The sequence below is a fragment of the Amblyomma maculatum genome, chromosome 1 (assembly GCF_055883805.1).
Source record: "Amblyomma maculatum isolate TAMU_Amacu chromosome 1, ASM5588380v1, whole genome shotgun sequence".
In the NCBI taxonomy this organism is placed as follows: domain Eukaryota; kingdom Metazoa; phylum Arthropoda; class Arachnida; order Ixodida; family Ixodidae; genus Amblyomma; species Amblyomma maculatum.
Window position 1 is genome coordinate 310,861,040 of NC_139344.1, and position 25,083 is coordinate 310,886,122.

A 25,083-nucleotide genomic window follows, 5' to 3' on the forward strand; every position below is an offset into this window, starting at 1 on the left:
ATCGCACTGCAAATAAGCAGCAAATGCGACTGGCATCCCTAAGAGTGAAACCAATCCACACAGTGTACCCACCTCGGCCGGTGTTGACGGTGGCCGGGCTGAAGGCCTTCCACACAATCGTCTCGCAGATGTTGGTGGCAATGAAGAGGGAGATCCCCGAGCCCAGACCGTAACCCTTCTGCAGCAACTCATCCAGCAGGAGCACGATGAGGCCCGCCACAAAGAGCTGGATGATGATGAGGAAGCAGACGCCCGCACCAATGTCTGCCGGGTCGCCATACATGCCTGTCATGACGTACACGATGGCCTGGCCAATCGTGATCACCATGCCAAACACTGGGGAGCAGCCAAAAATAAAATACTGTCAGCACTTGGCTCAAACATCATTTGCCTAAGCAAATTGAAAAAAATTACATTTCTCAGGAAAAACGCTGCACTTTAAGCACTCTTCTCGATTCATTGCTGATTAAATTCAAATTGCCAGCTAGGTCCAGGCACTCCCAAAACCCAGGACCAATTACGGCAAATTCACGGTTAATTTCTCTGCCTCATTTTTGTGGAATTCATTACCATTCAGAATAAAGCAATTATCTAACATTCATGCCTTTAAGTGTAGTTTTCGTACTGTTCTGCTATCGCGCTAAATATATATATATATATTTTTTTCATTGATACAAAATACTTATCCCACATTCAATTGTTTGTCTTACATTTATATAACATGTTCTCAACTTATGTTCTGTTTATATTTACGACATCTTGTATTTCTTTGTGTTCTACATTTATATTACATAACATTTCCAGTTTTCACCCGCTGTTGTTTGTACTTAATCATTTTTGTTTTGCATACTTGTAAAAGGAGGTCCCCTGTGCAGCCATTGGCTTCGGGACCTCCTCCTGTATTTAACAAAATCTTCGTATTCAGTCATTGCATTGAATAAATTCTGAATTCTATGGCATACTTATTCGAATGCCTTGCACCTCTTCAAAACGTACGATCCATACCTAGCTGTAGAAATTGTCAAAAAGAGTAGATCACGGCTGGCAGTTCGCGTTCAGTATCGCTTCTTCCCACGATACCAACCAGCATAACACAGTTGAGCACAACCCTAGATGCCGATTGGCAAGCCACTGGTGTTTCCTATCATTTTCCTTCCTCCTCGCCACCATTTTTTGTTCTCCATCTTAAAGCCGATGATAAATGTTTTCCCATCCATCCATTCCTCCATTTGCATTCGAATGGTTTGATTCTTCCAGTGCGCCAAAACTGTGCGCTCATCAGCTCGGTGATGCTTACTCACATGCGTATGATGAGTAGAGAACACCTCCATCGAATAGTGAAGGATACGGAGGCAATGATGCTTCAGTTCCGCTTCAACACTCTGGACAGTAGGCTAAGACTAAACGAAATTTGAAAAACAGTCACTGCCGCAGTGTTCTAATCTCAAAACTGGGAAACCATTACCCAGTCTTCCACTAAATGCATTTACTGTGATGCAAGCAGTTTTTGCAAGTTTTCTTTTTTCAGCAAATTGATATTCAAAAAAAATTTTTTTTAACCCCTTTAAGTTCAAATCAACGACTTTTACTGTACTGTGATGCAATATGTGCTTTATAAGATTTCTTCACTCAGGTTTAAGAGCAGCTCCAGTGTTTCTATAGAGGTTACAGATTTCCAACGAAACTTACATTGCATGTTTTTCTTTCATTCTTGATTACTGCTACCAAGTCTGGCAGCCATGGGAGACTGAATTGTGGTGCAAATCCATTTTAAAGTTTAGCAGTTTGCTATTTCAGTGGCCTCAGATGACTTCTATGGTGAACATCACATTTTTAATGTTGCAAACATTCTCAGCACATCACTAACACACCACCCTTGAGGCTTGTGATAGATTGCACGAAACATTTTACGCAGGGGACTATTGTTTACAGTCCCTACTTCAGTCATCGTACCTGGCCACAAATTGAGTTTCAGCCATCATTTTTAAAATAGTTCCACTCTGATATTTTGAAAGACAGTTTGTTGTGTCAGAGAGAGAGAACATGATGTGATGGGACATAAAACATTCAGAAAATCTCCCCTTGTAACATGTCTGGCAGACATACTGTCTGAAGCAATGTGCTACGACAGTAACGCAGCCTTTCTTATGATAGCACACTTACGCTTCTGTGCACCATTGAAGAGTGCCCTATCTTTGGGTGTGTCGCCAACTTCGATGATCTTTGCTCCAGCAAGCAATTGCATGATGAGACCTGATGTGACAATGGGCGAGATACCCAGCTCCATGAGGGTGCCCCTGTTTGAGGCAAGGATCACTCGCATCCAGTAGAAAGGGTCTGCCGAGTCTGAAGACATGATTCCAAATAATGGGATCTACAAAGAACAAATAAAAAGTAAGTGACACGCCCACTCTGAGCACACATGACCTAGAGCTGAAAAAAAAAAAAAAAAAAGTGCACCAAAATACCAGATTTATTTAAATCAAGACATCACCCAACAACCGACAATCTATTACTCAGCCTCCAATAATGCCCGTTCCCAAGCAGGTAACGTAGCTCATATAGAGTACAAGCTATTTTAAAGTTCCAGACATATATGTATCCGTCAATACAGGGCCTGTCCTCATTTTCTTCTCCCGTACAAGCCATAATGCAGCGCAAGACAACTTTTTGGATGTGCACTGGATATCTACTACTTCCGCAGGCAAGGCAAGCAGCCCTGCAAGCCTAAACTAATTGCACTAGCACAGATGGCGACAACTTTAGGAGGGATGGCTCGCACAGAAAAGGAAAAAAAAAAAGCTGGGTGTCACCAAGAGACTTCTATCCCACTGCGGGCTATAGTTTAACTAGACACTGCTGACAAGTTATCCACTTCAGTAACTAAACCATAAAAACTCAAGGAATGTCAGTCGGTTTTTTGTTTCTACCAATTCTATGTCAGTAATCTAAAGCAGTTGTGAATCTAGGAGGCCTAAATTTAATGAAATTGAACTTTGTCACTAACGTAGCCATCTGGGCGTGTTGGGACATATGTTCTCCACAAACACTAACTTCTAGTTCAGATTTAGCTGGTCAGTGTGGCGACAGTTACCAACTTAAAATCAAATGCAATATGTGCAACACTCACATGCAGCACAATACTTAACATATCACAAACACGTTTTCAGGCTTACCTGACAGCAAACAAGGAAGATGAAGAGAGTTATCGCTGTCCATAGCACCTTTTCTCTGAATTGAATCTGGAATGTCAAAAAGGAAAAAAATGCAGCATTACAATTGTGGTCACAACTCGAGCCACCAGGTCATCACTCACCTTGCGTTCCGGCTTTGCCACTTCTGGCAAGATTCCGCAGAAGGGTTTAATAACTTCCAAAAACTTTACTGCAAAGATAAAGAGGTGGAGTTTGTAATTCAAACCAATGCGACGAAAAAGTTTGTTGTGCAGCTTTTTACCGCGGGGTCGCATAGGGGTTATTCAAATACAGCATCGAACGTACTCAGACCGGCCAGAATTTATGCTGCTCTTTCTTTAGAAACAAACGGCGACGACTCAGCACGCGCATCCAACTACACATGGCTTTAAGCGCCACGAACCGCACAGGATTAAAGCGCTCCATTGCAGAGTTTAATGTCACCGGTGTTTCACGGTCAGGGGCACAAGTGACCCAGACTTGCCAGACATGCGCCCATGTCGCTTGCCTCAAAAACAACACAACCCGGAGAAACTTAGTTATGCTTCGACAATAATGGACAAGCGAAATGGCAAACAGTCTGTTGCAGGGCACCGGCAACGTGTCAACGTCACCAGGCTGACAGTGAGGTTTTGTCTAAGATGACCCAAAAAATCCATGATCAGTGGAGATCATGCTTAAAAATTAACCAAGCGATTGCACGAGGATGATGCATAAAAACAAACAGTGCATGTCAGCGTGACACAGTCACAAGACGACTGTTAAATTAGGAGCTAAATCGCTTAGCTACAAAAGCCGGTAAAATGTGCTCAAGGCTTGTACGCCAAGTGCCAATCCTAGCAAGAGATGCTCAATAATTCGTGCAAACGGCAAATAAAAGTTCGGCGCTGCCCGAAGGTTTCTCAAAACGACGGCGTACTTACTACCCATGTTGTGCGCTTGAGAGACCACCGCTTAGGTATGTGTAGAGTGGAAACGACGACCGACAACTGACTGTCCTACCACGCAGACACAGCCGCCAGCGGCAGCTAACAACCGGATAGCGTAGAGTACACCGGAGCAAAAGAAGTGACCACGTCGCCAGCGTTGCGCATGACGTTGCAGCTCGCCCAATGTGGAGAACGTTTGTAAGTTATATGACTGATTTTGGGCTAAGCAGAACAAGAACACCAAGTGCTGCCGAACTGCAAAAATGTTTATTGGAAAACAAATTACTTTTTTTTTAGCATTAAAAATGCATGAAAACTTAAAAAATTTAGGTGTAAACAAATAACAAGAGATAAAACTTTTTGTTTTCGATATGGTGGCTAGTTTCGATACTCGATTACAACCACTTCTAGCTTCTCGTTTCCTTTGGATTCTTTTTTTGCTGACTTTGCCTCATTGTATTGGAACTTGCTTACTGGCGCGTTGTGCCGCGCACGCACCCGCGTTTTTGTTCCTCACTCAGCGGTGTGTTTGTCGCGAAAACGATTCATGTGGCCATCCTGTGATCGTCGACGGTGCCATTCCCTCCGATTAGCGAAGTTGTAACGAAGCCTTTGTGCGCTCGTCGCTTACTGGTTCGGGGCTGACCAACCAAGTGCTGTCGCTTCCAGGTTTGTCCTTTTATTGTGACTTTGACCAATAGGTTTTCTGGGCCGTCGTTCGAAGCTGATGGACTGAATTAAACACCGCCCGCGGTACGGAACACGTGCTAAAGTGAAACAGCATGTGCGGCAAAGCTTATTTCGGTCGACGTAGGGTGTTGCGTCGTTAGTGTGGCTGCGATGTTTCAGCCGAACCAAATAAATGTCAGCGCAGGCGAGCATAGCTGGCGTTCGTCACCACACCTTATTGTGATGGGGGGCCTTTGTGAAAGCATGTATCGCCGTTCACGATGCTGCTCTCTGGATGGGGTCGTTGCATCAAACAAAAATGCGCCATTAACGCCGTTTGGCGATTGCATCGTCCTTTGAGAGAAAGGCCTAGCCCTTCTTGGTAGACTGCTTTCGAGAGCAAGTTTTCCTGTGCCTTTTCTTGCACGCTCTTGTTACTCTCTATTGCGAGTCTGCCAAGGGCTATTTTAAGCACGACCTGTTGGATCGTTTGGCCATACACGTAGTGACCTGCTAACACCTTTCCAGCGCTCTTTTCAACTTGTCAAATCTTTCCGCCTTTGATTTTTTTTTTGTAATTTTGTTGCAAAGTGCCGTACTGAGCAGACTTCGGGTGCCTCTAGAATACAGAGCAAGTTGAGTTTCACTAAAGGCACGTCATTAAAGACGAAGCGTGACTTTGAAAGAATTTTTCCATCTTAAGTTATGCGCGTACACTCAAAAATTTAGAGCCCAGCGGGTAATCCGCTTCTAAGCCGCGTAGCAGCGCTCTTTTATCATTCATGGAAGTCCTCGCTGGAGAGAGTGGGATGAAAAAAAAAACCTTACCTTCAGGAAATTTGGAACACTGGGAATGACATCGCTGCGACCACCTGCCCATCCACATTTTCTAACGGTATAATTGCTATATTTAATAACATTTTTTGTTTATACCTGTACCCACTCCTCATGTAGTTATGTGATGTAACGGTGTGGCTCAGAAGCAAACCCCTTGGCTCTAATCATTTGATAAGGACTACATGGATACAAAAGCTAAGGTTGCAATATTTGATGATTTATTTTAGGTGACCTTGTAATGCTGTGAAATGGCAGACTGGATATTTCAAGCTCTCTTTCTGTTTGCAGGCATGCCATTGATTTTGGCGTGTTATTCGTTGCTGTTAGAAAATGTTGGGTCATTGTATGCTTTGACCATCTTACACGTTACTGTGAAACTGCCGCCATACCTTCCGCCACCGCCGCTGACATCTTTCTTCTTCACGCTGTCGTCCTCAGTCATGGGCCTCCTCGTGTCATTATTAGTGACCGTGGCCGCCAGTTTACGGCAGATGTTGTGGAACAGTTTCTGCGCTTTTGTACTTCACTCTACACCGTACCACCCCGGCAAATGGCCTCGTTGAACATACGTAAACTAGACACTGACAGACATGCTTGCGCTGTTGCAGGACTTTTTGACGGGTTAGTTGGTACATGATCTTGATTTTTATAGCGCTGAAGAAACACCCCAGGAAGAAAGACACAAAAGGACTGAAGCGCAACTTCCAGCTTTAATGAGCCGAAAAGGAACCCAGGCACACTTTTATAATCTCTGGTCTGCATGAATGTGCGATAACCACCACACTAAATTCAGAAAACCAAGCTTGCGCTGTATGTCGGCTCTCAGCACAAGAATTGGGATGATGTGCTTCCCTTTATTACATATACCATAATACCTCGAAGCATGAAACAACTGCTTATAGGCCATTTTTCCTTCTCTATGCCCGTCCAACTTGAAGTTCTCTCGGCATCATTTTGCCGTTCTCTCTTGACACCGAGCCTTCTGTTTCAAGCACTCTCTGCCGCGCTGAAGAGGCTCGCCTGGTTATGCACTCTGGCCTCGCAGGACCGCCGCTGGCTCTGGGTGCCTCTCCAGAAGTGTGGTTTGTCCCAGAAACTGTTGTTGCACTACACAGGCCCATTTATTGTGCTCACACGCATCAGTGACGAAATACGTGGTGTCTTGCCAATGTTCTCAAGGCCGCCGCGCTCGAAAAACGCAAGTTCTGCATGTCGCAAGAATGAAGGCCTGCCACTCTCCGGACTCTGACTGACAGCCCAGGGGGCTTCGTCTGTAAAGGAGAAAATGTCAAGCAGTGCTGAGGAGAGAAGAAAGAAGTGTGAGAAAGAGGAAGCTTGCCAACGTTCAGTGAATGCACCAGGCTTAGGTGGAGTCATCACTGTAAATAAACTTAATATAAATCATCATCATCATCATCAGCCTGATTATACCCACTGCAGGGGGAAGGCCTCTCCCATATTTCTCCTCCTAACCCGGTTCTGTGCTAGCTGCATCCACTTGACCCCTGCGAACTTCTTAATCTCATCCGCCCACCTAACTTTCTGCCGCCCCCTGCTACGCTTTCCTTCCCTTGGAATCCAGTTTGTTACCCTCAGCGACCATCGGTTATCCTCTCTTCGCACTACATGTCCTGCCCATGTCCATTTCTTCTTCTTAATTTCTACTAGAATGTCGGTAACTTGAGTTATTTCTCTGACCCACTCTGCACGCTTTCTATCTCTTAATGTTACCCCTACCATTTTTCGTTCCATAGCCCTCTGGGTTGTCCTCAACTTAAGTAGAACTCTCTTGGTTAGCCTCCACGTTTCAGCCCCATAGGTGAGTACAGGCAAGATGCAACTGTTGTATACTTTTCTCTTGAGCGATACCGGTAAGCTGCTAGTCATAATCTGCGAGTGCTTGCCAAATGCGCTCCATCCCAATCTTATTCTTCTTGTTATTTCCTTTTCATGGTCTGGATCTGCGGTTACTACCTGTCCTAAGTAGACATACTCGCCTACTACTTCCAGTATTTCGCTACCTAATGTAAACTGCTGTTCCTTCCCGAGGCTGTTGAACATTACCTTAGTCTTCTGCATATTGATTTTCAAGCCTACCTTTCTACTTTTCCTGTTTAGGTCATCAATCATTATTTGCAGTTCATCCCCCGAGTTGCTTAGCAAGGCAATGTCATCAGCAAATCTCAGATTACTGAGGTATTCTCCATCTACCCTTATCCCTAACTGCTCCCATTCCAAGTCTCTGAATACTTCCTCTAAACAAGCTGTGAATAGTACTGGGGAGATTGTGTCTCCTTGCCTAACACCTTTCTTTATGGGGATTTTGTTACTTTCTTTATGCAGAACTATGGTTGCTGTGCAGTTGCTATGGTTGCTGTACAATATAAATAATTTGGTCTATATCAGGATTACCTTTTTATTTTTTTGATGTCCCAGAGAAACTCAAGCTATGGGTACGCTGTAGTGGAGAAAATTTCAATACCTGGGGTTGTTTAATATGCACCGACATCACGCAGCTCACGGGACATGTCTTGCAATTCGCCTCCACTGAAATGTTGAAATCTTAGTGTAATAATTGCAACTCAATCTGACCAAATATTGTTTTAAAGCTCCGTTATTTAGAACAATGCTTAAAAGTGTTTGTGCTCTGAATTCAGTTCAAATGCAATTAGAACATTCAATGTGCGCAAACAGGGGTACTGCTATGATTCAGCAGTACATGCTTCTAAATGTTAATAGTGCTAGCACGATAGTTCACAACATGGTGCTATGGTTCACACTTTTTTTTTTGTACATTTTTGTTCACACTTTCTAGCAGTTGTGCAGTTGAGTAGGACATATGGCAAAGAGAACATATATTTTAGTTCTCTGCAGCTGTGCATCCTTCCTTTATTATTTTCTAGATTCAGATCTGCTGGTTAGAACGATGCTTAAAAGTGTTCGTGCTCTGAATTCAGTTCAAACGCAATTAGAACATTAAATGTACGTAAATAGGGGTACTGCTAGCACGATAGTTCACAACATTGTGCTGTGGTTTGTACGTTTTGTTCACAATCTCTAGCAACTGTGAAGTGGAGTAGGACATATGGCAACAAGAATATATATTTCAGTTCTGTGCAGCTGTGCATCCTTCATTTTCTAGATTCAGATCTGCTCGTCACCTCAGAACCTTCACAATCGATCAGATAGTAGGAGAAAGAAGTGAAACCTTGCTGAATAAGAGTTTGAGACTGAGGTACTACTTTGAAAGAAGGTTGGGTAACATGGATTCTAAGGCACCTTCCTGTTGGATGAGTGGGTTTGGGCTATTCTGATTCTTCACAATCGATCAGATAGTAGGAGAAAGAAGTGAAACCTTGCTGAATAAGAGTTTGAGACTGAGGTACTACTTTGAAAGAAGGTTGGGTAACATGGATTCTAAGGCACCTTCCTGTTGGATGGATTCTAAGGCACCTTCCTGTTGGATGAGTGGGTTTGGGCTATTCTGATTAGTACAGCAGATCATCTGGCTCATCTTTGATAGGCGCTACATGCAGGTGTTATTTGACACCTCTTTTTTCTTTGAAAATGTGTGGATTTTAAGCTTAATCTGTTATTTCTCGTTCGATTTTCTGGGTCGAGGCAGTTAAAAAAGAACGAAGTGTTTAAAGATACGTCCGACGTTACCATTCAATTCTCGTAAAGATATGGCGGACGGCGGTATACAGGCTTATAGCTATATGCACGTCGAACGCGTATGTCCGCATTCCGCTTGATACGCGTGAATTAATCTTATCCTATATGATATCAGCTAGCCGCAACTCTCGATGAGTGCTTTGAACAGTTCGCCCATTCTAACATAGATCACGGTCTTACCTCAGGATTGTGTACGGCAAGCATCGCTTGTCACGCACATAGCTGCAGGCAATGCGGCGTACTGCACCAGCTCCACCAGCTGACATTGAGATACGCACATTCAGCTTTCTCTTCCCACTAAACTATCACCTCGATCTGTCCGTAATGCAGGCGAGCTATTTCTAGCATTTGCGCTGTCTTAGATCCCGCATCGACCTCCGAAGATTGTGCGCCTGCGCAACACACACACCTCGCCGTGCAGAACATTTGGGCGTCCAAAGTATGTATATACGCTGTATGTGAATTGCCATGCTCGTTCTTCACATGCAGACAGAGGAAATAGGATGTTTCTAGTTAAATCGTTCCATTAGATTGTAGCTCAGAGCCGTGGCAAAAGACATGCCGAATCTACTAGAAGCCTACGTGGATACATGCGGCGAGCTGCACGTTGACTCGCCGAGGCGAAGACCCGCTGCACCGCAATACATGAGTGCACAACCGGAAAGCCGGAAGCGCGAATGATCCGCTTCTCTACGAACCGCAATTTTCTTTGGTACTAGCCTTGGTGCAACAGGCAGCCGACCTGTTGGACGCCTAATTTGAGTCCTAAATAAAGTGCATTACTACTACTACTTTAGGGGAAGACCTCACAAGTGCTCAGCCTGCATCTTTTTCTCATCTTTGAATTTTGCGAACATGCACCACATGCTCGAGGTTAGCGTGATCCGACTGAGCAGCCTCAGCTTTGAAGCGAGCCGGCGATATGCATGTGTCGCCGGATTTCGGTATGTGGTAGAAAATGTGCACTGCACATTTCGTTTCAAAAGCTGACTCTTGGAATTTTGCAAAGGGTGCCATACAAGCGATGGTTGCTACAACCACGCATCCGTGTTCCCACGGCTGGCCTACCCTGAGGCACATAAATGCTCTACTGTGGACATATCAATGATCGAAGAGCAGACGGATTTTCATAATATTCACAACTCAGTGTTTCAGGTGTGGTCAGTAGCTTTCAGTTCGAACAGTTCGCCTTTCAAGTCCGCGGCCATCGCTGGACCGGCGGAGCGATTTTCCACGCTACACTGCTGTCCTGCTAGAAAGCCTACCTAGGCGGCATTTGACATTCAGCTGCTTTTTGTGGGCTCCGTAATGGAAAACAACGCCTTCAGAAACGCACTAAATGTTCAAAAATGTTTTATCTTTAACACTCTCACTCCAGGCTGTCTTCAAAAAACAAAGCAGGCGGACGCTGATAAAACAGTTGAGTACTCTAGTCAAAACCAAACACCCGCACGTCTTTAGAGATCTGTAAAATCACCTTCACGGTTCTTAAAATTATGCTAGAATTTGGAAAAGGTCACTTTTCGATTGCTGGGACGTTAGACCCGCATGACGGCGCTGTCATGTGAATAAGGACCACACCAGACCGAAAGCTTATCTCATATAAAATAGCTAACTAAGGTATACCTTACGGCGTTGTGTTGATTTTTATAATGCATAAGCGACTAATACTGCCATGTACCAAGAACAAGGTTTAATGTATTTATTTTGTGTGTAATGACTAAAACATTGTTTAGGGTGTAGCTTGTTTAGGAACATTGCTTCATTTTAGGAAACCAAAAATGCAGGAGATTTGAACTAGTGCGGTCTCTCCTAGGATCATGCTGGGATGGAGAGGGATCTGTTGCAAAATTGTACAAGATGTTTTCCTCTTATTTAAGTCTGGCGCTTATGTAAGAAATATATGGGTTATTGTGAGTTTATCTCCACGCTCCTTGCATATTGGTTTGTCCTCTTTCATAAGTATGAAGCTGTGTGTCAGGTGTGGGGGTGTCTTTTGTGAAGATGACCTAAAATGTCCTCCATGATATGTTATTGATGACTGCATGATTTCCATTCCTCAATGACAGGTTTGGCAAAGTGTACTTTGTTGTTTATTTCAATAGTTCAAAATTCCCGACTCTCAATTATCTTTGTACAAGCTTCTTGGTATCTTCATGCAGCATATTCACCCTGTCCCGCTTTCATAAAATGTAGGGCTTCTGACGACAGGAACTCCTTGGAAGTCATAGAAATAAATGAGACCCACAATCATAAGCTATCTAAGATATGCATATATGTCCATTGCTCAGTGGAATGGTGCAAGCATTCTGTTAGAACAGGTCTTGTGGTAACAACCATTGTATGAGGTGGTCCTTTAATGGGCATTGAAGTTCCATCTAACTGCAGGTATTGACAGAGCTCTTGATCATGTTATGTGATGATGCCGCCCTTGCATGCATATAGGTATACATTTCAGAATCTGCAGTGCACCGCTTGACCATTTGCGACCAATGTTTCTGCAAAAATGTCTTTTTCATGCATGTTAACCAGCATGAATAACAGATGGACCCTGTGCACAAGCCAAAAGTGCCACAAACCAAATGCCACGAGGCCACACGAATGGCAGGAGCTGTTAACTCGAGCTTATAAAGTTATATTTAGAAATATGTTCTGGGACCTTCAAGCTCCGAGTACAGAGATCTATGCCAGGTTGTCTATCACATAACAGGGCAGCCTAAGACTGTATGCTAATGAGCATGTGTAAGATAACAGAGAATAAGTTAAGGAATTGGTAATTAAGCTTGTAGCAAAGGGCATGTAAATTAATGGAATCCACAGTGGGATCCGCAAACAAGAGCCATTAATGCTGGCGCATCATACCCTTACAGGCTGAGATTAGGTGTCTCTATAATTTTTTGTCTGCTCAAGGCTTGTAATTTTCTTCGTTCTTCCAGTTGAGGAAGATGTGAAAATGATAGCATCAAGAATGCTTGAGACCATCGCTAACGAGGATGCTGATTTGAACAGCATAAAAAAAAATATTTCACAAAAGATGGGTGACACAGTTGAAGCTAAGTGAAAAGGCATGAAATTGAAATGCAACAAATGCAGAGATATGTTGCGAGACGACCAGTCTGAGGCGTGTGACATCTGTCTCTGTTAGTTTCATCAAGTGATTGGACAAAGCAGATGGGGCTTGTGGTATTTTTTTGTGAGAAGTGCAGTGTAGTAGCATAGATGCAACCTTGCCCATTAACAATTGGAGTGCAGTAAGTGCATTGTTTTGTTTTTGTAAGATGTTCATGGTTTTCATACAAACATTATGAGAAATTTCTTCCCAGAGAATGTTTACTGAAATGTGAATATAATGTGCAATAAAACTAGTGGTTTTTTGCTATTTACTTTTTCTTGTATACATTAGTTCTGTGAAGGAAACCACAGGCTAGAAGTAAATGTAATGGCATGCATTTTGTTACTTGACCCTGTTGTGTTGGCTCAGGCTGCTGAACCCATAGATGGAGATTTCATTCCAACCACAGCGGAGGCATTTCAATAGAGGCAAAATAGGCTGTCGTGTACCGTGCGGTGTCGGCGCATGTACAAGATACTGGAGCCCTCAGCTGTTGCGTCCATCATAGCTGTAGTTGTTTTGAGATGCTAACCAGATATTAATCACATCATACACTGAGTAAGAGGCTGTTCATGGTCAGTTAATCATATACAAGTTGACCAATTTTTTTCTGCATGGGACAGCAGCTGTTGTACAATTTTATTTTAGGCTTCATGAAGAATACCACACTGGCTCCACATGGACTTTGTTGACCCTTGATATGTGTCACAATCACACACTCGATTATGTATTTGTCTAAGGGCATCTGTGCATGCACCTCCCATGATTAGTTCCACAAAACCCCGGCCCTCAGTCACCAACGGCTGCGGAATACCTGACCACGGCGGCAGTCAGACCTGTGACGCAGCAGGAGGTGCTAAGAATTCCTGGCTCCGCTGGACAGGCCGCCATTGGAAACTGACCCGAGCAACGTTTAACGCTAGAACCCTAGCTAGTGAAGCTAGTTTAGCAGTACTGTTAGAGGAACGAGAGGGCATGAAATGGGATGTCATAGGGCTTAGGAGATTAGGAGGCCGAATGAGGCGTACTACTATACTGTACTGAAGGATGGGCATGTACTGCATTATCGAGGTTTACCGGAGAGGCGAGAACTAGGAGTAGGCTTCCTTGTCAATAAGTATATAGCGGGTAATATAGATGAATTCTATAGTATTAATGAGAGGGTGGCAGGCATTGTAATTAGGCTTAATAAGCGGTATAAACTGAAGGTTGTACAGGCCTATGCACCTACTTGTAGTTATGATGACCAGGCAGTTGAAAGCTTCTACGAAGATGTAGAATCGGCAATGCGAAAAGTAAAGATGCAGTATACTGTACTGGAAAAGTCCTAACAGGGAGACTAAAAATGAAATTGACTTCATAATCTGTTCAACCCCCGCCATTGTGCAAGATGTAGAGGTAATCGGGAAAGTGCGATGCAGTATCCACAGGATGGTGAGGTCCCGAATGAGCCTAAATCTGAAAAAGGAAAGCAACAGATTAGTAAGAAAGAAACCCATCAACGAATTAGCGATGAGGGGGAGGGCAGAAGAATTCAGGATCTCGCTACAGAATAGATATTCAGCTCTAACCGAGGATGGCGACATTACCCTAGAAGCAATAAACAATAATTTCAGGGATATCATTACTGAGTGTGCGGTAGAAGTAGGCGGTAGGATAGTTAGGAAGGATACCAGTAAGCTGTCTAAGGAGACGAAAGATTTGATTAAGAAACGCCAGAGTATAAAAGCTTCCAATCCAACAGACCAGATCGAATTGGCCGAAATATCAAAGCTAATCAATAAGAGCAAGGTGGCCGATATAAGGAAGTATAACATGGAGAAAATTGAGCATGTTGTAAAGAACGGGGGAAGCCTTAAAGCGGTAAAGACGAAATTGGGCATAGGCAAAAACCAAATGTATGCGATAAGGGACAAGGCGGGCAACGTCATCACGAATATGGACAAGATAGTCAAAGTAGCCGAGGAGTTCTATACAGATCTCTACAGTAGCCAAAGTAGTCAGGACTGTAACGAGATTGGCGGCAGGGAAAAACAGTCAGACGTTCCACCAGTGACGAAGGACGGGGTCAAGAAAGCATTAGAAACTATGAAAAGGGGGAAATCGGCTATAGAGGATCAGATAACTACAGATTTGTTGAAGGACGGGGGGGATATCATGCTAGAAAAACTGGCCACCCTGTATACGCAGTCCCTGGTGTCATCGACGGTACCGGAACCATGGAAAAATGCAAACATTATCATCATTCATAAGAAAGGGAACTCTAAGGACCTTAAAAATTACAGACCAATCAGCTTACTGTCTGATACGTATAAGGTATATACTAAGGTAATTGCTAATAGAATCAGGACAACCTTAGACTGCAATCAAGCAAAAGATCAAGCAGGTTTTCGGAAACAATACTCTACTATTGATCATATCCATACCATCAACCAGGTGATAGAAAAATGCTCTGAATATAACCAGCCCTTATACATAGCATTCATTGATTACGAAAAAAGTGTTTGACTCAAACTTCAGCGGTGATACAGGCATTGCGAAATCAGGGGGTAGACGAGCCGTACGTGAAAATACTGGAAGATATATATAGTGGCTGCACAGCAACCATAGTTCTGCATGAAGAAAGTAACAAAATTCCCATAAAGAAAGGTGTTAGGCAAGGAGACACAATCTCCCCAGTACTATTCACAGCTTGCTTAGAGGAAGTATTCAGAGACTTGGAATGGGAGCAGATAGGGATAAGGGTAGATGGAGAATACCTCAGTAGTCTGTGATTTGCTGATGACATTGTCTTGCTAAGCAACTCGGGGGATGAACTGCAAATAATGATTGATGACCTAGACAGGAAAAGTAGAAAGGCAGGCTTGAAAATCAATATGCAGAAGACTAAGGTAATGTTCAACAGCCTAGGGAAGGAACAGCAGTTTACATTAGGTAGCGAAGTACTGGAAGGACAGGTAGTAACCGCAGATCCGGACCGTGAAAAGGAAATAAGAAGAATAAGATTGGGATGGTGCACATTTGGCAAGCACTCGCAGATTATGACTAGCAGCTTACCGGTATCGCTCAAGAGGAAAGTATGCAACAGTTGCACCTTACCTGTACTTACCTATGGGGCTGAAACGTGGAGGCTAACCAAGAGGGTTCTGCTTAAGTTGAGGACAACCCAGAGGGCTGTGGAACGAAAAATGGTAGGTGTAACATTAAGAGATAGGAAGCGTGCAGAGTGGGTTAGAGAAATAACTCAAGTTGCTGACATTCTAGTGGAAATCAAGAAGAAGAAATGGGCATGTGCAGGACATGTAGTGCGAAGAGAGGATAACCGATTGTCGCTTAGGATAACAAACTGGATTCCAAGGGAAGGAAAGCGTAGCAGGGGGCGGCAGAAAGTTAGGTGGGCAGATGAGGTTAAGAAGTTCGCAGGGGTCCAGTGGATGCAGCTAGCACAGAACCAGGTTAATTGGAGAAATATGGGAGAGGCCTTCGCCCTGCAGTGGGTATAATCAGGCTGATGATGATGATCTATGCATGCATGGAGGGGACCATTACTTTCCATTTGACAGAATTTAAATGCATGATCCACATCATTCCTGTAGTTGAACCGCCTGCTATTTGAACTGTCCAGCATTGATGCAAGGTCCAAAGAACTGCAGTTAGCAAATTAATCCAAGCAGGAAACCATGCCAAGAACTGCTTTGGTTTTATCTTCAACAACTGTTTGAGAACTACAATTAGCCAAATGTTGCACAGCATAAATGAGGTTACAAAATTTAAAAAACAATGCGCCCTACTTGTGGCATGTAGGGTTGCACATCCTAAAGTGACATGTAGCTATGAAGAATACTGTAGTGGAGAGCTCCAGGTTAAGTTGACTGCCTGGGCCTTGTACTTTGTGTTGACATCTCGCAGGAAACAGATGCATTTGCATTTTGCCTCCAACAAAGTGCGGCTGCCATCACTGGGAGTAAATATCACGATCTTGGGGCAAGTAGCCGAACGCGCCTCAGCGTGTACGTACATACTATACATGTCAACCTTTTCAGTATTACAGCTGTCACATGCATGGCAGATATTCATGTTCAGCTAGCATGAAAAAGCAAAATAAATGAAGGGAAAACTAAAAATAAATGAACATAATACATTGAAAAAGCACTAGTCATTAACACATAAAGCATATTCATTCCTTTATTAATGATAAAATGGCCTTCGACAATAGTACAAAACCTGAACATTTAGGAAGGTGCTGTGCCAGGCAGCTAATATTTTACAGAAGCCTGAACCATTTCACCTGTAGTAATGCGCATCTCGGCAGTGCGGGGTGGGCACTTAATTTTCTCTTTACTCCAACATGCGATAACTGTATCATGCGCATTCCCAACAACTTTGTGCAAGGCCAGGTTAAAGTATTGGCGTTAAAATTTTTTTTTCGAAGCTTCAAAGCACACAAATGTAAACTATAGGTTGTGTACTTTGTAGAAATATCATTTTCCGAGTTTTGAGCTCTGTAGTGCAGTCTGATAACAAATTGTCGATGACTTATTATCGTCTGGCAGTTGCACAGTGTATCTAAATAAATTCCCACAACACTCTTTTTACGCGACATTCTTGGACTTAGCACTGCACCTATGACTGCACCTAATAAACACTGACATGCATGTGGGACATCGGCGCACTCATCACATCACTCCCGTAGTCTCACATAGCAGTCTTGTAGGACATAGTCCGGACATCACAGCATCTCACGGAAAGCACAAACCGGCGCCTACACCTCCAGTCGTACAGCAAACAAAAATGATGTGACGCTTGGGCTAGAGACACGTCAGCAGTACCCAGCTTTTTCAGTGCCGCTTGTATGTATGTAGAATTTGCAGTACCGCAAAGCACATTTAAACCTCAATACGAGCAAAAAAGCGGCGTGTTACGTGACACATTTCATCACAGATGATAGTGAGAAAACTTTGAAGAATCAAAACTACATGACTATGAGGACCAAATGAGTGGGCGTGTGGCCGCGGGCTGGTTGTCAACACCGCGATTACATGCGCTTGCACTCTGGTCATGCTTGCCACCCTGCCGCAGTCCAACTCGCGTAAACCTATCATCATGCCATAGCATAGTCTGTCACCCATTCTAGGCACTATTCTTGCCACTCTACTATTCTTCGTAATTTCACATTTCACGCATGCAGTACATAATTCTTGCTCCTCGCACACCTGGTATCAACTTCGATTTGACTACATTTGGCTATGCTACCAAGTTGTTACTACAACCACCCTTGAAACCACTACAACCACACATTCGGGGGTCTCGGATCCGTCCTGCTTTTCCTTTGTATCCCAAGGCCCATCTACCTTGCGTATCCCGAAGAAAAATGCATCTGGTCCGTCAGACGTAAACCTGCACCCCACCGATCGGGTCCCTCCGCCGTACCTCTGAGAAATATTTCCCGGATCCGTCCGACATATCCCGGAGAAAAACGCACCAGGTCCGTCCGACGTACCTTTAGCCACAGCCAAAAAAGCAACATCATTTAAAATTTCTTTCATACTATGGTGTTGGCATCACAGGAATTTGGTAATGGTGTAATATTCTTTTGTTGAAACATAACAGGAAAAATTCCTTTATGTAGCCACACATTGGACTCAAAAAACATAGCTCAGGAAAAAAGACAGGGACGACAACGAGACAGGACAAGCGCTAGCTTTCAACAGAGAATTTATTGCGGAAAGGACCATATATACCCTTGGGGATCAGCAGGGGAGGGGAAAAAAACGAACAAGCTGCTGACAAACACCCACGTGCTATACTTATAAATCAAGCTCTTTCTTTGACAATGCCACAGACGGCTTACTGATACACTTATCCCCCACCTGAGCTATCTTCAATACTTCCACGATCTCCCTTGTCAGCTCATTGCGATGTCGATGCAAGATGATCTATCAAACGGAGGATGGCAAGGTCTTTCCACGTCACATTTCCATTGATATCAAGGTTTTGATTTATTCATTGCCTCATGAAGGGTTGCTGTCCTGCGTCGAGGCTGCAATGGACGAGTGTGGCGTTGTCCAATTTCAGAACGCATGTGGTATAACTATGGATGGTTTTTTTAGAGCTTTTATCATTGTATTTGACGTCTGCCATTGTGGTTTTTGACATTTACCTGCAAAAGCAGGGCGTTTGCATAGCGTCATGTATTGCACCCATTTTAAGTGATTTGTTTTTAGCTCGATGTGACAACGCTGTTTTTGAGCGGCTAGGTGACCTTAGGATTTTAAATATTTTCTATTATGTTGATGACTTTTTAATTGTTTTAGACAAATTTGATTTTACTGACCCTATTGTCTCGCGTGTTTTAGACTCTTTTAATGCGTGCTTTGGGCCGCTTACATTTACCTGTGAATGGCCCACACAGAACAGAATCAGGTTTTTAGATTTGCTATTGGCTGTGATCACACATATTGATTGTATGAGCCTAGAACCAACAAGCCTCCTTTGCCGTATAGCTCTGCACACTCAAGGCTGGTCAAGAGAAGCATTATCCTTTCTTTCTTGTCTAACGCTCTCAGCAAGTCTTGTGATCATGTCATGGATAAAAGTGCCAATATGCAGGTGGTCCATTTGCAGACGGCGGGCTACCCTAAACATGTTATTGTATTAGTCACTGAAAGTCCGCATCAGAGAAAGAAAATTGCATCACGCATGAGTGACGAAAAGCGAGCGGAAGAGATGAGAAAGAAGGAAGAAAGAAAAAGTAGCCATCATTCCCTCATAACCTAAAGAAGGTGGGGCAACTTTCTAGCTTTAAGGGCTTGCTTGTTTACAGTGTCAAAAAAACGTTTGGGTTTGTGCAGGAAGAGCTGTCCTATGTGAACGCGGAAACCAGAGTGCCCGATTGAACACAAAGGTCCCATCTATGTGCCCTACAGGAGGGGGGTTGTTTACAAAATTTAACTTTCATGTGGAAAGCACTACATTGTCCAAACTGGCATATGTTTAAACGTGCGTCTTCTAGAGCACAATAAAATAGTTGGTAGCATTGCCACAAATGGCCATCTGGCTGCACATTAAAAAAATTGTGATGTGGAACGACCTGGCCATCCTTTGTTTGATAAGACGATCATCTTCTATCGACATCGCAATGAGCTGACAATGGAGATCATGGAAGCATTGGAGATAGCTCAGGTGGGGGATAAATGTATCAGTAAGCCATCTGTGGCATCGTCAAGGAAAGAGCTTGATTTCTTAGTGTAGCACGTGACTGTTTGTCAGCAACTTGTTCTTTTTTTTCCCCTCCCCTGCTGATCCCCAAGGGCATATATGGTCCTTTCCTTAATAAACTCTCTGTTGAAAGTTAGCGCTTGTCCGGTCTCATTGTCGTCCCCGTCTTTTTTCCTGCGCTATGTTTTTTTAGTTACGATGTCTAACCAACACGCCTAATCCTATCCACTTCTGAACACATTGAATTTCTGATTTGTTAAGGCAAACCAGCAGCAGAATGTGCTTCTACTTTCTATTAAATTGTTTTTCAGCTGTAAAATAATTGCGCTATTATTTCCCATCAACAACACGAAATAAAATTTCGTACATTTCATGCCACTGGGTGTTCCCTGCAGTCTGTCCAGACTATGGATAACTGGTGGTAAGGTTGAAGGTTGGGCGAGTTGAATCTGGTTCATTTTGAAGGTAGCGCGAAAAACGAGGACCAAGAGTGTTGTGTCCTTCTACTCTTGGTCCTCATTTTTTGCGCTACCTTCAAAATGATATCTGGTGGTTGTGCACAAAGCTTGAAATTGTGGTATGCTTAAAGGCATGTTCTGTTAGCGCAGTTCTGTGAAATATCACTACCTGTGTTTGTGCTTTTTCCTATGATTTCCTCTATATTTCCTCCCTGTAGTTAAGAATGCAGGAGCTGTTCTGAGTTGATTTTTAGAACTAGGCTAGGCGAGACCAGCCCTGCACTCAACTACTGTTTAGAAAATGAGCCCACCCCACTATTTATGAAAGAATTTTAACTGAAAATATGCGAAGGAGCCTTGGCCCGGCAAACATCGCCTGGCAGCCGGGAGAGGGGTGCGTTTCTGGAACATTAGAGCTGAACACATGCAGCTCAAAATGCATTTTTATATATCTCAGATTAAGTGCGGTGATTTGCATTGACTACGGCCCTACCTAGAGTTTTAGCATCTTCACCAAACACCACTCTGTTCCGTAACAGCTTCGCTGTTTAAGTAATAGTAAGAAATATTCATCTTGTTTGCTTAATTTGCAAGTTCTTGATGTTTAATTGTGGCCACTTTGTTTTTCCCAGGAATATCTGAAATAAATATATTGGTCAAGCAAATTCATTTTTTTTTTTCACTCCTAGAAGTGAATTTTAAGTATGCTTATCTGCTTGCGCCTTATAGCAGTAAGAAAATTGCCACTATTGAAAATAATAATGGGTTTACAGGAGAGGAAAGGCGCAGTGTCTGTCACAATTTTTTTGTGGACGCCTGAACTGTGCTGTAAGGGAAGGGAGGAAAGCGGGAGTGAAAGTTGAAAGAGAGAAATAGCTGTAGTGGGGAGGGCTATGGAGTAATTTCAACCACCTGGGGATCTTTAACGTGCACTGACATCGCACAGCACACAGGCACCTCTTCGTTTCGCCTCCGTCAAAATGCAGTTGCTGACGGTCGGGTTTGAAAATGGCACTTCTTTGGTTTTGCGCATGCAGCATCATAGTTGGTGAGAATTTGTTTTTCCTTAGGATGGACAACGGCGACAATGACGGTGGGAATATTTCTGACTCTTTTCTCACTGCAAGCGGCCAGTACATTGTACATGCAGAAGGTACGTCCCATTTGTTCTTGTTCTGCTGTGTGACTTTTCAGGTCTTTTTCTGTTGCATCAGAAAGCCTTGATGCACAAGTGCTTGAAGACCCTACAGAACAGTGGCATTAATATGACTATAGAAAAATTAGTCGGCACACACATTTTGACATTTTGTGATGATAGAAACAATGTTGCATGAATGCAGTGAGGATCGGCAATGATAGTAAATCAATACAACTCAGTCATCATGATAGAAAAACCCACGACTGTTATACTTTATGTACTATACATGCAATCACATGATTGGATAGTGCCAAGGTTTTGGAGCAGAATATATTTGGAAATATTTAGTTGTGAATTGAAATTACCATTCCTGACCTACAAGGCAGTCTTGCTTTATTTTTATTCATTAAAAAGTGGTGTCTTATTTGTATCATTATCTGTCCATGGCACTAGTTTTTGCCCTTGCGATGAATAACCTGAGGTAAATACTGGCCTTGGGTAGCATAGCATGGTGAGGAAAAAGAAAAATGATCAGGGAATACTCTGCCAGCAGAACTCTTATTTTTCAGTGAAAACTGCCATGGGTAGCATTATTGTTGCCATCTTCATGAGGAGATTATCAAGAAATGAAATCCTGTACTGATTCTAGTCTACAGCAAACTACGGTAGCTTGAAAAAGGAAGTGATAGCTACCCAATTATTTGCTTCCAGGATCCCTGTCTGGCACAGAGGGTGAGGACGGTCTTGGAATTGCTGGTGATGGCTCAGACCAAGGTGACAGCCAGAAAGACACTGAGCCTTTACGGGAACAGGTATTGACATTGACGATGTGTGCGGGGTGTGTTTTGAAGAAGGCTCTTGTTTGCAGGATCGCTTTCTTCCTATTGCTAATGTTGCTCGAATAATGAAGAATGCCATTCCTAAAAGCGGAAAGGTGAGAAGCTGCTTCCACCATTTCATGTGTGCTATTTGCTGCCTGGCACAACTATTTTTCCCCTCTCTCAGATTGCCAAAGATGCGAAGGAGTGTGTTCAAGAATGCGTTTCCGAGTTTGTCAGTTTCATCACCAGCGAGTATCCTTTTTGCACCAAGACAGTTCGCACCAAAGATTGAGTAACCAAAGTGGAGCTGTTGCTAGGCCATTTGCTTTGAAAAGGTGGTCCCATTGACATCACCCCACTGTTGCATTCCTGGTTTTATGCACTACGTCTGCCATGCAGTACAGGCTTGGCTGTTTTTATCACAGCTGTGGCAGTGTTCCCGCATGACGAATGTCATTTCAATCAGTGCTGGCATGCGGGTACAGACTCAGTACAGAGTACAGTACAGGCATGCGAGTATCATGATCTGAATGCGAGTACAGACTCGCATTCAGATCATGATTTGAATCATGACTGAGCCCGGACTTGCTTGAGTGAGTCCAAACTGACCTTCAGCTCATGATCTGATTTATGGGTGTGGACTCTAATTCACATCGTGAACTGCGTCATGAGTTCAAACTCTGGCTCAGATAATGGTCTGCAACTTCGTGACGACACTGTGCCTTTTTACCCCTCTGCGAAGGGAAGGAAATATTGCCACAACAAGATCTCTTTGTGTCGGAGAATTAAAATTTCATGGTACTTCTATCTGCATGCACTCCTTGGCGCATTTTGTGCATTTGGCACACTATGAATGCTGCCGCAGATATTCAGCTTAGAGTAAATAGAGGTCCAGTCAAGCCCTTTCAGCCTTTGTGTTTATGTCTGCTGACAGCCTTTATTACTAAACCTTGATTGCATTTGATAAAAGAAGTAAACATCTTATGTTGTGCTTGACTCACATGAAAAACGATCAACAAAATCAAAGCATAAGAAATGAAGCCTCCTATCTAAGGAGTTCAAGTTCGCTTGGGCATATGAGATTGATCAGCTCAGTGAACGAGTCCAGATGAATCGCGAGTAGAAGTGAGTCGCAATAAGTAGTTCACTCTGGATGCGTCGTGAGTCTAAATGAATTTGAGTTTATGAGTTCTGTGAGAACCAAGCGTGTGTTAGTCTGAGTTTGAGTGAGCTCACAGGTTCACCAAAATTTTGTGAATGAGCACTCATGATTTTGCCAAGATGTGGTAGTGTAATATTAGCTGCTGTGTTACCCTAATGGCGCTACCATATTTCCTGACTTTTTTGACAACTTTGACGTGTAAATTCCTGTCTAAACCAAGAGTTCTGCCCACCCTAGTTAGAGAAACCAGATGCCTCATTCCTGAGCTGGCCAACACAGAGCCAGCGATCGTTGCCACCAAGAGAAGAGGAAAACAATCAATGGGGAAGATATCCTTTTTGCCATGTCCACCTTGGGGTTCGACAACTACATAGAACCGCTGAAGCTGTACCTCCAAAAATACCGCGAAGTGGTGAGCACACTGGTCTTTGTTCGCTCTTAACATGCGCTGCTAAAGGAGGCCTGGTCTTTTGTTGGCTTGTGCAGGCCATGAAAGGTGAGAAGAACGTTGGCACTGCATCTGCATCCGAGACCTCGCTTGAAGAGCTTGCAGATGACACCTTTCGTGAGTGTTGCATCCCCTTCATAGAGTTAACCAGCACCTGCCTATTCATGCAGGGCAATCTACTGCCTTCACAGTTGTGTTTGGATCCATTTTTACCTCAACACGTCTGCTGTAAAAACTAAGGCGGAGGCCACGGACATTAAAAGGGGGAAAGGATGACATCAGCATTAAGCTCAAATACATGAGTGACATGAGGCCTGCATATCATTTGTGCAACCTAAGAGCATCCAAAGGATGGCAAACTATAAAACAGTCACCATCTCTGTCTTTATCAGTCTGGAATTTTCAAGAAAAGTAAATTGGTTCACCTTTCTCTATAAACAGGAACTATCAGTAAAAGGCTGTGCTTGCAAATGCTTGCTCACCTATTTTTGCCAAAACAAGTGCATTTCAGAACTGTTATGTGTCCCTAAAGCCGTGGCAGAATGGTTTATTTTGCTTTAGCATGTTTTTAGACAATGGTAGTTGCATTATCGGCACATGCTTGACCAAACGGGGCATTTGCGTTTCCTTCCTGTGCTTGCAGCCAGCATTCTTGCGCAGGAACCGACGGCTCAGCAGAATGTCATTTTCACCGCTTTTCCTAACCAGGCAAGTATCTTCTTTAGCACCTTGCCATAGGAATTTTACAGTTTCTCCTTTCTTCAACAGGATCTCACATTTTGAGCTGCAGCCTAGGACAGGTGTCTGCAGCAGCAGCATGTTCGGTGCCACTCCCATGTGTACATAGTGTTGTTTTATTAAACAGCAATCTTGCCCGTTATTTCACACTGTTGGCTGTGTGTGTGAAGATGAAACAAAGAATGTCCGCAACACGTGTGCATTGCTGGGAATCATTTGTGTGAAGGAGGAACAGAGTGGAATGTTGTAAAGCTCATGATGTTCGTCTTCACGCTAATATATAGTGGCATATGCAGTCATGGTTTTCAGCAGCACACAATGCACATTAGCTGTAAGTAGCCCTCTGGTGGTGAGGCAAAGAATGTTTCCTCGCAAAAGTTCGCTTAAAACCTGTGTTTTGAATTAGCTTTGCTGACCCCGCAAATGAACCCTGCAAAAAGCACTATTAAAAAAGAAATCTGCACAGATGCTAGCTACAGTTATATGCTGCCACCTTTCACAAAATTAAGGTAATAGACGACATTACTGCACTATTTTTTGTATTGCAACATCTGTGGCAGCAACAGCTATTGGAGGGCCCTCTCAAGATTCCTTACATCTGTATAGCATGAAAATCACTACAGGTAGTATGCACTGGTGCCCACATGGTGCCCAACCACGCCGCTAGCCGCCATTTTTGTGATG

The 25,083-nt window shown here is 43.4% G+C and overlaps 2 protein-coding genes across 3 annotated transcripts in view; one reads left to right on the forward strand and one right to left on the reverse strand.

The window, feature by feature from the left end:
* Nucleotides 1-4,275, reverse strand: part of Sec61alpha (SEC61 translocon subunit alpha) — a 30,148-nt gene extending 25,873 nt beyond the window's left edge. The window contains exons 1-5 of the mRNA XM_084596065.1: nucleotides 4,118-4,275; nucleotides 3,317-3,384; nucleotides 3,177-3,242; nucleotides 2,164-2,374; nucleotides 73-336 (exon numbers count right to left, since the gene is read on the reverse strand). Of these exons, the coding sequence (XP_084452191.1) occupies nucleotides 73-336; nucleotides 2,164-2,374; nucleotides 3,177-3,242; nucleotides 3,317-3,384; nucleotides 4,118-4,124 (616 nt within the window). The 5' untranslated portion in view covers nucleotides 4,125-4,275. The remainder of the gene's footprint in view (nucleotides 1-72; nucleotides 337-2,163; nucleotides 2,375-3,176; nucleotides 3,243-3,316; nucleotides 3,385-4,117) is intronic.
* Nucleotides 4,276-4,555: 280 nt separating this feature from the next.
* Nf-YB (nuclear factor Y-box B) lies at nucleotides 4,556-24,541 on the forward strand. 2 transcript variants are annotated; one of them, XM_084596139.1, is made up of 9 exons: nucleotides 4,556-4,792; nucleotides 21,163-21,245; nucleotides 21,942-22,042; nucleotides 22,099-22,164; nucleotides 22,236-22,303; nucleotides 23,493-23,625; nucleotides 23,700-23,778; nucleotides 24,305-24,369; nucleotides 24,430-24,541. In XM_084596139.1, exons 2-9 carry the CDS (start codon nucleotides 21,164-21,166, stop codon nucleotides 24,442-24,444), a joined length of 609 nt encoding a protein of 202 aa, XP_084452265.1. In that variant the 5' UTR covers nucleotides 4,556-4,792; nucleotide 21,163; the 3' UTR covers nucleotides 24,445-24,541. The 2 variants fall into 2 exon arrangements, with proteins under 2 accessions (XP_084452265.1, XP_084452308.1); XM_084596182.1 differs by lacking the exon at nucleotides 4,556-4,792 and adding an exon at nucleotides 16,405-16,426.
* Nucleotides 24,542-25,083: the final 542 nt, after the last annotated feature.

What these genes read in the sequence shown, in the direction of transcription:
- Nf-YB (XM_084596139.1), top strand. Translation starts at nt 21,164, where the DNA reads ATGGACAACGGCGACAATGACGGTGGGAATATTTCTGACTCTTTTCTC. An exon ending in GTCAGTTTCATCACCAGCGA is followed by an intron (nt 22,304 to 23,492) that starts GTATCCTTTTTG and finishes TGGCCAACACAG; the next exon opens with AGCCAGCGATCGTTGCCACC. An exon ending in TCCAAAAATACCGCGAAGTG is followed by an intron (nt 23,626 to 23,699) that starts GTGAGCACACTG and finishes TGGCTTGTGCAG; the next exon opens with GCCATGAAAGGTGAGAAGAA.